Source organism: Nothobranchius furzeri, chromosome 2 (genome assembly GCF_043380555.1).
Source record: "Nothobranchius furzeri strain GRZ-AD chromosome 2, NfurGRZ-RIMD1, whole genome shotgun sequence".
NCBI classification, from domain to species: domain Eukaryota; kingdom Metazoa; phylum Chordata; class Actinopteri; order Cyprinodontiformes; family Nothobranchiidae; genus Nothobranchius; species Nothobranchius furzeri.
The window spans coordinates 95,683,632-95,696,020 of record NC_091742.1 but is presented as its reverse complement, the minus strand read 5'-3'; the positions used below and the strand labels follow the sequence as shown (position 1 = coordinate 95,696,020).

The following is a 12,389-nucleotide window of genomic DNA, read 5'->3' as shown; positions in this document are numbered from 1 at the left end:
CAAGCTCCTGCGCGTCGAGGGGGGGGTGTCAACGCGCTGTGCCAGAGCGTCGGTACTGACATGCAATCATTCATGTCAGCTCATTTCCTTTAATGTTTTCTGTCTTTTATTTGCGCCTGATGTGTTTCGCTGCTGTGGAGCGGGGCGCATCACCTTGTCCTCCGACGCACCGATCACTGATGCGGCCGCCAAGCAGCGAGCACTCCGCTGTTTTTGCGATCGGTAGATCTGCGTCCTGAGCACGGCCACAGTAACATTATCAAATTAGGTATTGCCACCTCAAAACCTAATTTAACACGCAATCGTTCATGTCGGTTCATTTCCTTTGATGTTTTCTGTCTTTTATTTGCGCCTGATGCGTTTCGCTGCTGTGGAGCGGGGCGCATCACCTTGTCCTCCGACGCACCAATCACTGATGTGGCCGGCAAGCAGCGTGCACTCCGCTGTTTTTGCGGTCGGTAGATCTTTTAGAACTGCAGTTCAAAGGTAACTCATAAGGTGAATATATATGAACCCAGGTAGCAGTTTCTCTTTAGGATTGAGAGGAGATGCAGGAAGATAATAAACAGGCAGGACAGAAAAATAGTCAAATAAAAACAAGTTAGTTTTTGTACCTGCTGGTTGCAACAAACAGACACCATTGAAGGTAATCAGAAGTGAGGAACAGAAAATGAAATAATTATTTTAATGTTTAGAGCAGCAGGAACTCTGAGAGGCTGCAGGCGCATCAGTGAGTTTGCGGCCGCTGCGCAGGGGGAGGGGGGAGAGGGCTGAAGCAGAAACTACCGTTGTTAAAAGAAATGTGTTTAACTTTGAAAATGTGGGCGCAATTTTAATTGTCAAAAACTCCAGCGAACCATTAGTTCATTTTGCTCAAATAGAAATTGAGGCCTGCCTCTAATTCTGGTCCTCCTTCCAATAAAGGCCTGGAGCTTGGTGAGCTTGAGTCAAATACAGGCCCGGGCCTGTATTAGAGGATTTACGGTAAATCTGTTGTTAGGCGGCATTTCGATGCCCACAGATGGGACTGGAGGTTCTGGGGCATGACGAAGGCGTGGAGAAAAAGTTTCATTGCCTTTGAACAGCCCTGAGCAGTTTTTTCTTTTTAAGTCACAAAGTTAGTGTAGAAAATGCTTTATGCCATATTCAGACCCCGACAGCGTTTTGAGTGAGGCATAATCAAGCTTTATATATGAGACCCCTGGTCTTTTTGCCTGGGATCCCATGAAAACCTTGCATTGCCACTGCTGTCACTGCATCACGAATGGTTTTATCACATTGTAAACTGTTCTTTGACAAATTTGGAGCTCTAGAAAAACTGGGATTTTAAAAACATGCAGGTAGAGGTTGGAAAATCCTTCCAGAGAAACTGACAAGACGTATTTTCCAAATTGCAGACATGTTGCTTTCATTTGTCTCTCCAAGTTTTAGTTTAACTTGATCGCTGCCTTCAGGTCTTTCTGCACTCACCATTGTTCTATTTTCTGCGCTGAATCTGAAGCTCCAGTTTCGACGAAACCTGATCTGGTATGACCTACAAAAGAGAAGACATTTGAAACAAAATGATATTCAACACGTCAGGGAGCAGCCTTTTCTCATAAGGAAAAATACACAGTTAGCTTTGCTGCTGCCAGTAAAACATATAAAGTATAGTGTGTACAGCACCATTCACTTTATTTCTATAGCGCCAAGTCACGACAAGAGTCGTCTCAAGGACCTTCACACAGTACACATCCTAAAACAGGTCAGTTCATTAAGGCAATCAGTAAAAAGTTTCCTATATAAGAAACCCAGCAGGTTGCACTGAGTGTTTTAGGGAGGTGGGACTTACTTCCCCGAGTGCCCCGATGACCACGAGCACCACTGATGTCGTCACTCTCTGTCAGGGGCGGACTGAGACAATAATTCAGGCTGGTACATTAATGACTAGCTGAAAATACAGACAACCATTTAGAGCTTTGTGGAGCTCGTGCCAGACTGAATGAGTGATGTTTGAGGACAGACGGATATTCTTTCAGAAATCTTGGAGATTTCGAATAATACCCGGAAAATTTACCGGTACGCAAAAACAAATCTAAGATGGCGACCACATTTCCTGCGCCTGAGCGGCCAATAGAAGGTACACCAATATAACTGAGTATTGTTGCTGACCATGTTCATCCCTTTATGACCACATGGACCCATCTTCTGATGGCTACTTCATACACCGTGTCACAAATCTCAGTTTCTAGCACAAAAAGTACATTTGGATGTTTTCTTTTCCTTCTTCACCATAACTTCGTTTGGGGAAAAGTGTTGTAAATGTATTTGAGCTTTCAGTAAGCAGGGATTTAAAAATCCTGAGTGCAACAAAACTTTCCACTGAAACCTCTTGCTGTTGTGTTGCTTTTGTTCTTTCTGGGAGTGCTGGGGTGTGGACAGCACAATATGTCCCTTATTTTAGGTACACTCCATATTCACTGTTGTCCTCTTTTCTATTCTTATGCCAAAGTCTCGGAGTTGACAAATGCTATAAGGTGACGTGGGAGAAGTTCCAGTTTCAGCTAGATTTATTCTTTCTTTGAAGCGTCAAAGCTGAGATTTCACATCAACATTAAGGGTCTAGGGAGTGGCATCTCCTGTGTTTTACCTAGACTGGTATGTACAGTATATATAAATATCATGATGCTCAGTCCCAGAGACTGAGACTGCTCATGCCAACATGAAGGTTCTGGTACTTTTTGTTGCTGGAGTGCTGGGCTGCAGTCTGACTGGAGCTCTAACCATATCCAGATGTGAGCTGGTTAAACAGCTGAAGGCAGTAGACAAGAGCCTGAAGACTGAGGACTTGGCCAAGAGTAAGTACTACTTGTCAACTGTACACATTTATAAAACAAGCACGTGTATGCTGTACATTTTAGGAGGTCCTCTGCTCTTACATCAGACGATAGAGGGCAAAAACATCAGCTTTCATTCAGAAACCCGTCAGACATCTGACTAAAGAGCATCAGACAACAAGGTCTGAAGAAAAAGTCTGTCAGACAAGTCTGACACGCTTTTTCACGGGACCTTTTTTCTGTTGCTATTTTTTCGGCTGTCTGATGGGTTTTTTAATGAAACCTGATGCATTTTGTTTCTGATTGGATGTCTGAAACCCTGTCTATAATGGAATAGTGGAGTTTAATAGAGCAATGGAATAGAAATATGTCCTGGTTAGACCAGCTACATGGACGAATATTAAAGCCGACTTTGTTTCACACTCCTAGCTCACAATAATAAAGTGTACCTGAGTACTGGAGAGGATTCTGTTCATGCTTATTGGTATTCTCTGGGTTTTAAAGCTTTATGGGCATTTGACACTCCGAGCCTCAGAGCTGCAGAAACATTGCAAGGTCAGAACATTTTTGTAAATCAAAAATAGAATTAGATAATGATGTGATCTTTTTTATCTTTCAGTTGTCTGTGATGTCATGCAGGGATCCAATTTTAGCACCAGCGTTGTGACTAAGCAGACCATCAAAGAAGGCGATAAAGACAGTAAGCGAAGAAGTATAGGCTCTCATTTTGGGTCAAGTGGAAATGATGATCATAAGAACATAACCCATCCAGTCGAGAACGACCGTGGAAATTCATCAGTAGGGCATCGTGATGGTGGCCACACGCGTCATCGCCGTGATGCTGCCAAGGTCCAGGATGGTACCAAGAATGTAACCCATCCAGTCGAGAACGACCATGGAAATTCATCAGTAGGGCATCGTGATGGTGACCACACGCGTCATCGCCGTGATGCTGCCAAGGTCCAGGATGGTACCAAGAATGTAACCCATCCAGTCGAGAACGACCATGGAAATTCATCAGTAGGGCATCGTGATGGTGACCACACGCGTCATCGCCGTGATGCTGCCAAGGTCCAGAATGGCAAGGATGGTACCAAGAATGTAACCCATCCAGTCGAGAACGACCGTGGAAATTCATCAGTAGGGCATCGTGATGGTGGCCACACGCGTCATCGCCGTGATGCTGCCAAGGTCCAGGATGGTACCAAGAATGTAACCCATCCAGTCGAGAACGACCATGGAAATTCATCAGTAGGGCATCGTGATGGTGACCACACGCGTCATCGCCGTGATGCTGCCAAGGTCCAGAATGGCAAGGATGGTACCAAGAATGTAACCCATCCAGTCGAGAACGACCGTGGAAATTCATCAGTAGGGCATCGTGATGGTGGCCACACGCGTAATCGCCGTGATGCTGCCAAGGTCCAGGATGGTACCAAGAATGTAACCCATCCAGTCGAGAACGACCATGGAAATTCATCAGTAGGGCATCGTCATGGTGGCCACACGCGTCATCGCCGTGATGCTGCCATGGTCCAGGATGGCAAGGAGGGTACCAAGAACGTCACTCTTTACGGCATCTTTCAGCTCCCTGACTGCGTCTGCAGCAGCAGTGTGAATGCATCAAAAGGCATCTGTGGTGTGAGCTGCAGCAGTGAGTTCACTTATATTGTTTTAGTTGTTTAATCATTAAAAGGTTTTTGAATGAACCCATTTTGTAGCAGGAAATGGTTTTATCTATTTTTCTCTTCCATCGTTCCCGAGTTAAGCTGCCTTGTGTCTGCCGTGGTTCAATAGCAGCCTCAGCTTGTGCTCTTTGATTTTCCACCAGGTTTGGTTGATGACAGCATCGAGGATGACATCAAATGTCTGCTGCTGCTGACCGGTAAATTTGGGTAAGTTAATGTTTAACTACAGTTTTCAGGTTCTGAATTGTTGGGAAATTGTACGGTGGTAGACAAATACGTTCCTAGAGTCTGGTGAAAAAGACTTAACAAGATTTTAATAAAAAGCCTTTGCGAAGGTGAGAGGACAAGTCACTTAAGCCCTTTTCAGATAGACATTCTGGAACATTTGCGGACAATTCAATCCGGTTTTTAACCGGAACTGTGTTTTCAGACACACCACTTTTGTACCGGAACTTGTCCTTTCGGCTGCGTTCACACAGCAGGGAAAAGTTCCAGATGTCTGACGGCGGCGGGGGTGGGGTGGGGTGGGATGGGAATCGGACTTATGTTAAGAAGAAGAAGAAGAAGAAAATATCATTTCTATAGCGCCTTTCAAGATAAAAATCACGAGGCGCTTAAGCATAATTCTGCGCACACAAAGACGCATAAGAGACCTGGATGATGAAGCTCAATGGTTAAAGGAATCACTGAAGCGGTGTGAAGCGCTCCGTCGCGCGTCTAGACGGTACCGTAGGAGGCGAGCTGCCGTGGTTCGCCGCATGCTACAGGAGCGGGCTATCTAGGTGCGCACAGCGTCCCCCGGTCCCCTCCTCCTCCCCCTTGTCCGGAACTCTACCTCACCAGTCTGAAGCAGCCACCCTGTCCGTAACAAGTCTGGACCTGTTACTAGGGGCTTCGTCCGGTTAAATTCCGGAACACGTTATCCGGACGTTTGTATTCAGAGACAAAGGTCTTACGGACAGAGGGTTAGGGTTAGTCCGGAACATTTCCGTTTTTCATGGCCTGTCTGAAGGGGGCTTACGAGTCAGACCCTAACAATCTGTGTTCATAAAGCGCTTTACAAAACCATCTGGGTGCTGGATACAGCACAACAGATAAAACATAATCATTTAATAGACCCTTGTAGAAAAAGAACAAAACCATCAGAAGAAAGTGTTGGGTAATTAAATGTTGGGTAAGTTTTACTTCTCCATAACCCTGGAACCTGAAATGAATACACGGGACAAAAGGGAGACATTTTACACTGAATTAGCCAAATGAGTTTCCAGTGGCTTTAATCAGCAAAGGATGGAGAAGGCGGGGCCTCCTCAAGTTACATTCAGGTACACCCATCTCCTAGGGTTACCATGGTTACCACATTCCAGAGACTCTCTGGCCTCAGGCATTACAAATTTCACAGGAACTCGTCAATCTCACAGAAAGAAAGATTCACAGACCAACCAACGTGAACGTTTAATAAAAATACCTAACAGAAAGGACAATGAAACATCCATGAGGTATTGCACTCACGTAGCAGTAGCCACCGAATAAAAATGTGTCTTTAGACGGCTCTTCAATGACTGTAATGTAGCTCGTCTGACAGCCAATGGTAGAGCATTCCAGAGCAATGGAGCTAACACCCCTTACTTTATGCTTAGTGAGTGAGTCCCACTCAGCAGACCAACGTGACCGTAATGTCTGTGACGTCGTGCTGCTAAGTAGGGAGGAGCACTGCCACGCAAAGCCTTAAAGATGGAAATCCAGATTTTGAAATGGGCCCAGGAACACCAACATTATCGCTTGTTTTGCTGAAACTTCGGAGCGCTTTGGCCGAGCGTCTCTGATGCGATGTAATACGAGTCTATCGAGGGAACTTCCCTGATCAATAAGGGTCAAAATAATTGATAAATGCACGTCGGCATCCCCAGTGAGTCGTGGAGGATGGCTGCTTATACTGAGCCAGGATTCTCTGGAGGCTTCTTCCTGTTAAAAGGGAGTTTTCCTCTCCACTGTCGCTAAATGCTTGCTTAGTATGAGGATTGCTGTATAGTCACTGACACTAGTCAGTGACTTGATGCAATTTGCTGGGTTCCTCATATAGGAAACATTATTTCTGATTGGCTTAATGAACTGACCTGAATTGGAATGTTTATTATGTGAAGTGCCTTGAGACGACTCTTGTCGTGATTTGGCGCTATATAAATAAACTTGAACTGAATTGAAAATAATTCATAAATGCACGTCGGCATCCTGACCACTGCATTCAGTTTTTAAACAGCCCGCCCCTTCTGAAGAGCCCTGCTTTGGTGATTTGGATCAAAAATGTCAGAGAAAACCAGACCTGAAACAATTAGAAATAACCGCAGAGAGCTTGATGCAGTACTGTCTGTCGTGCATTTGCTGGGTCTGGTTCTCGTACCTACTGACCTTTACAAAGTCACCTCATTCATGTGCTAAGAGATGATCCCAGAAACGTATTAAATGTGTTTTTTTTTTACTTTCTTTTGTCCCACAGTGTAAAAACACGTAAAAATAACTAAAATGGGAAATTAGATAAATACCCATTGAAAATAAAACACAAATAGCAACAAATTATTTACTGGAATAAAAACCACAAACAGTCTCACAGAAATAGCTAAAAGTAGAGCAGCTCTTTGATCTCCTGTTTGGTGAAATCTGTCTTTTATCTCAAACCGAAGAGCGGTGTGTTTGTTTCCCAGAAAAGCCTAGAGACCAGTCACACATCATGGATGTTGTGTTCAGGGCTGATAGAGTTCCCGAGCGTTGGTTCAGAGGGCAGAACCTGCTTTTCTATGTTTTCCCACATCCTTCCCTTTCATACTGAAGGACGTTTTTACAAACCAAACCAAGAAAGAAACCTGAAAGTTTGACTCTAATCTCCAAAAAGTTTAAGATTCAATTGTAAAATTACATAACAACGTAAACTCAACAAATTAATAAAGCATTCAGTAGAATGGTTCATAAATAAGTAAATGAATTAATTGTTTTTATTTTCCCTTTTTTCCTCCTTTCTTTATCTTTTTCCTTTTTTCCCTTTTGGATGAATTGTTTTTAAACACATTTGAAATTTGCCCGCAGTGGGAAGAGCCGTGACAAGTACGAGAATAACGAGGACAAGAACAAATCAGTGTAAGTAATTTAGTCTAATGTTTTGCTTTAAACGTTCAAATGTCGAAAAACTGCAATCAATGTTGAGATTAGAACAAACATTTAAATGTACGTTAAAAATATCAAACCCTCCCTCCGTATGTTTGTGCTGTGCTAGTCTTTAAAGGTCAACTTCACTGAAAAAAATTTTTTTTTTTTATTTCCGATTATAATCCGTCACTCAGTTTTCCCATCCAGGCTGAACATGAAAATAGTCTTCTACACCTATCTCCTGCATTAGCTTCTGACAGAAAATAGATGGTGAAACTCTAGGATATGAAAATCCTGACAGATCTACGTCACACCGTCACTAACATTCATGGAGTCACCCATCTTGGCTCACGACGGGGAAGGCTGTTGTTGGTTTAGCGTCCAGGAAACAATCGAGAACGTCTCAGCTAGTAGAAACTAACTGTTAGCATTAGCAACTCCACCACACAGCAGAACTCCTACAGACTTGTGTTATTTGTGGAGGTAAAACATCAACCTTGCAGAGCAAACAGACAGTCAGTGGTAGAGTCGTCTTGATGTTAGCCAATCATGGGTGGGATATTCAAATATCAGGAAATAAGACTCCAGATCCTGTTGTCTGAAGCTACTTTCTCCTCTGACTGAATTCTCCGCCCTCGAACAGGTGCATCTGAGCCCCCACCCCACCCACACACACACACACAATCTTGTATTTCTATACATATTAGGACTTTGTATGAATTCCATTCATTTTAGTAACTGCATTTATGCCTAACCCAAACCCTTATCCTAACCACAACCATAACCAGTGTATTCCTAAACCTAACTAACAACAACTCAATTCACATCTTGCCTGCAAACCTCATCCCTAAGCCTAAAACTGGGGTCCACCGTATTAGCACCGGGTTTTGGTCCTAATACAGACCATTAATCTTCAGAAGATTGGTGAATATGCCATTTCTGGTCCTAAGTAGAATAGATGTACAAGTACACACACACTGTCATGGTCTGCGTCTGCCCCCTCCTTCATGTGCCTCCTGGTGTCCTCCATCCCTCTCTAGATTCCCTTTTGTGTCTCATAGCCTCTTCATGTGTCCTTTGTCTGCGTCTCATTTATGTGTTTTCTTTTTGTAGGCATTCGATCATCCCCATCCCCTCCAGTTGTAGCTCCAGCCTCTTTGTCCCCACCTCTGTGTCTGTTTGGGTGTGTGCGTGTCCATTCCCCAACTCAGTGTGTGTGTGTGCGTGTCCATTCCCCAATTCAGTGTGTGTGAGTGTATTTGGGTGTGATTGTGTGTGTGAGTCCTTCCCTCAGTGTTTTAGTTCAGTTTTGTGTTTATCTGCCCTCCTCTGGTTCTGCTTCCCCAGTTAGATAATTGTTGTCACCTGTCTTCCCTCCAGCCCACACTCCACACTCCTGCTTCCTGTTTCCCTAATTGTTCCTCCCAGTCTATTTAAGCCCTGTCTTCTCTCAGTGTTGTTGTCGGTCCATTGTATTTCTTGGTCAGCGGTGTGTTGTCTCCAGTCTTTAGTCTATAGTCTCAGTCTTTAGTTCTCCGCTCAGAAGGTGAGCTTTTGGATTTTTTGTCTTAGTTTAGTTATTGGATTTTTGGTTCTCCTCCTAAATAAAGGATTTTTACTTTATACCAGCTCCTGCCTCTTGTCATCTGGGTAATCTGCACTTTGGGTCCTAAACAACCCCACAACGTGACACACACACACACACACATGCATACACACTTTTGTACGCCTCTGCTCGTGGTGTGATTCTGTTGCACTAGATGTGGTCTGGTACCTGTTAGTCTCAAGTTCAGGTGCATGATGGTGTCTGTTCTATTTGATCTGCTGTGCAGGAGACACAAGTAACGGAAATAAATAGAATTTTAGCTTAAGCAACACAAGTACAGGTTATAGCAGCAGAACACAAATGTTTATGTTGTAGAGGAAAGAAACAGGGCACATTTGAAGCTTTAATTGAGTTGTTTTACATTTTTACATCAGTAGGCGCTAGGGTTAGGGGTGGGGTGGGGTCAGGGGAAAGTAGAAGGAAGGATAGGGTGAAAGACTAAGGACACGGGTCAGGGTACAGACCAACGTTCAGATTAGAATCCAGAGTGAGGCAAAACAAAATAATGAAAAGATAATTGTAAACCCACGATATAACTAATTTAATAATAAACCGGAGGGAAATTTTGGACACATCGTCAGGTTAGAACAATAAGCTGAATTTTTTAACACTGAGGTACAACAAGTAACGTCCTCCCTGTCCTGTATTTGTTCGCAGGTGCCGTTTCATCCAGCAGGAGGTGTGTAAAAACGTGACAATCCTCGACTATCTTGGCAAGTGTTCCTGAATGATCCGAAAACCCTTCATTTGTGGTTTTGACATGCACTAGTTACCCAGCCGTCTGTTACAGGGGATGGCTTTTACTGATAATATAAATGTACTAAATAAAGATTGAAGCATCTTAAACCAGTTGTCGTAGTGATTGGGACTCTAACAGAACATGTGAACAGATCTTTGTGACGGAGTCTGCAGCTGCCAACATCGCAGGAAGAGGTTGTAAGAGAGAGACGTGACCGTTTATCGTGAGCTATTAAGGGTGGGAGGCTTTTAGAAATGGTTCTTAAGAGATAGACTTGGGTGGGTGAATGACTGTTGTGTTGTAAAGCACCTTGGGGGGTTCTAGGACTCTTGAAGGAACTATATAAATACAGCCTATTTAGCATTTTTCAGGCCATCTCAGCAGGTGAGAGGTTCAGATTATTACCTCATGAGATAATTTAATGTACATGCATCAGTTACTGGAGGCCACGGTCTAACACAATCAATCCAGGTATTCATCATGCTGTCATTAGAGGGCCCACAAGTTCTGCTGTTTGTTGGCAAGTTTTTACTAAGTAAACTATTATACTGATGAAAAGTGATGTATTTTTGCTACTTTCATAGGGAGCCTAAAGCCTCCTTTCCACCGATCATGAAACCATCACAAAAACGGCCGCAAATGTACGTCGCAGCAATTAGCGGCTGCTATAGTGGTAAATTTGGATGCATCTCAGAAGAAAATGGACACCATCATTATGTCTATTTTTACGCACTATGCTTCCAAAACATGCAACATGGGCTCCCTATATCATAACTTGGAGAAGTTCCATTAACTTTCACAATGAGTCTAAAACAGACACACAAACTCAAAACATCCGAACCTCAAACAAATACTTTATTATCAATGAAGTCTGTAGAACATCACATCTGGTCCGAATGCTAACGACCAAGCTTAAAGATAAACAACAAACCTTAATGTTGAAGGTTTTTCTAGCCTCAGCTCAGGCAGAACCAAGCTGATCGGACCAGTAACGACATGTTTAGCCACATGCTGTCAGCCGCTGGTTGTCTAGGTGGTGTCCTGAAAACAACGTGGGCTACATTGGTAATTGGAAAACTTTTTGGGGAAAACCTGGTCTGATGCGAAGAGACAGCATCATCCCTCTTTGGATGGGGCAGCTCTTCTTTCTAGGAACATGGCCAGTTTTATTAGTCCTCCATGACTACCCAGGGTCCAGACCAGGAAGCAGAGTCGTAGTTTAACACACCCCTCTGCAGCTTCTGTACTGTTACCCACCCACTACCCCATAGAGACAGTGTTAATTTTGACTGGAAATTTTATTTATTTTAGTCTTAGTCTTTTGGCTAAACATTCATTTTAGTCTCAGTCCAATTTTAGTCGATGAAAATAAGCAATTTTAGTCAACAAAATACATATATTTTTTCTAATGAAGTAATTTCCTACTTTTGTATAGAGAGCGGAAAAACTAGTAGTGTATCGTAAATCCTCTAATACAGGCCCGGGCCTGTATTTGAATCAAGCTCATCACGCTCCGGGCCTTTATTGGAAGGAGGGCCAGAATTAGAGGCAGGCCTCAATTTCTATTTGAGCAAAATGAACTAATGGTTCGCTGGAGTTTTTGACAATTAAAACTGCGCCCACATTTTCAAAGTTAAACACATTTCTTTTAACAACGGTAGTTTCTGCTTCAGCCCTCTCCCCCCTCCCCCTGCTTCAGCCCTCTCCCCCCTCCCCCTGCGCAGTGGCCGCAAACTCACTGATGCGCCTGCAGCCTCTCGGAGTTCCTGCTGCTCTAAACATTAAAATAATTATTTCATTTTCTGTTCCTCACTTCTGATTACCTTCAATGGTGTCTGTTTGTTGCAACCACCAGGTACAAAAACTAACTTGTTTTTATTTGACTATTTTTCTGTCCTGTCTGTTTATTATCTTCCTGCATCTCCTCTCAGTCCTAAAGAGTAACTGCTACCTGGGTTCATATATATTCACCTTATGAGTTACCTTTGAACTGCAGTTCTAAAAGATCTACCGACCGCAAAACAGCGGAGTGCTCGCTGCTTGGCAGCCGCATCAGTGATCGGTGCGTCACCGAGGACAAAACAGGTGATGCGCCCTGCTCCACAGCAGCGAAACGCATCAGGCGCAAATAAAAGACAGAAAACATTCAAGGAAATGAACCGACATGAACGATCGCGTGTTAAATTCGTTTTTGAGGTGGCGACACCTGATTGTTACTGTGGCCGTGCTCAGGACACAGATCTACCGACCGCAAAAACAGCTGAGTGCTCGCTGCTTGGCGGCCGCATCAGTGATCGGTGCGTCACCGGATGACAAGGTGATGCGCCCTGCTCCACAGCAGCGAAACACATCAGGCGCAAATAAAAGACAGAAAACATTAAAGGAAATGAGCCGACACGAAT

At 43.7% G+C, this 12,389-nt stretch overlaps 1 protein-coding gene across 1 annotated transcript; it reads left to right on the top strand.

Annotated features, from left to right (window-relative positions):
* The first annotated feature begins 2,624 nt into the window (after positions 1-2,624).
* LOC107395479 (filaggrin) lies at positions 2,625-10,094 on the top strand. The gene is made up of 5 exons (XM_054737410.2): positions 2,625-2,837; positions 3,436-4,470; positions 4,648-4,711; positions 7,583-7,633; positions 9,906-10,094. Exons 1-5 carry the CDS (start codon positions 2,702-2,704, stop codon positions 9,973-9,975), a joined length of 1,356 nt encoding a protein of 451 aa, XP_054593385.2. The 5' UTR covers positions 2,625-2,701; the 3' UTR covers positions 9,976-10,094.
* Positions 10,095-12,389: the final 2,295 nt, after the last annotated feature.

Bases quoted from the DNA above. Each gene is read 5' to 3' on its own strand.
- LOC107395479 (XM_054737410.2), top strand. From the start codon at position 2,702: ATGAAGGTTCTGGTACTTTTTGTTGCTGGAGTGCTGGGCTGCAGTCTG. The intron at 4,712-7,582 runs GTAAGTTAATGT...ATTTGCCCGCAG, and splicing joins CTGCTGACCGGTAAATTTGG to TGGGAAGAGCCGTGACAAGT. The intron at 7,634-9,905 runs GTAAGTAATTTA...ATTTGTTCGCAG, and splicing joins GAGGACAAGAACAAATCAGT to GTGCCGTTTCATCCAGCAGG.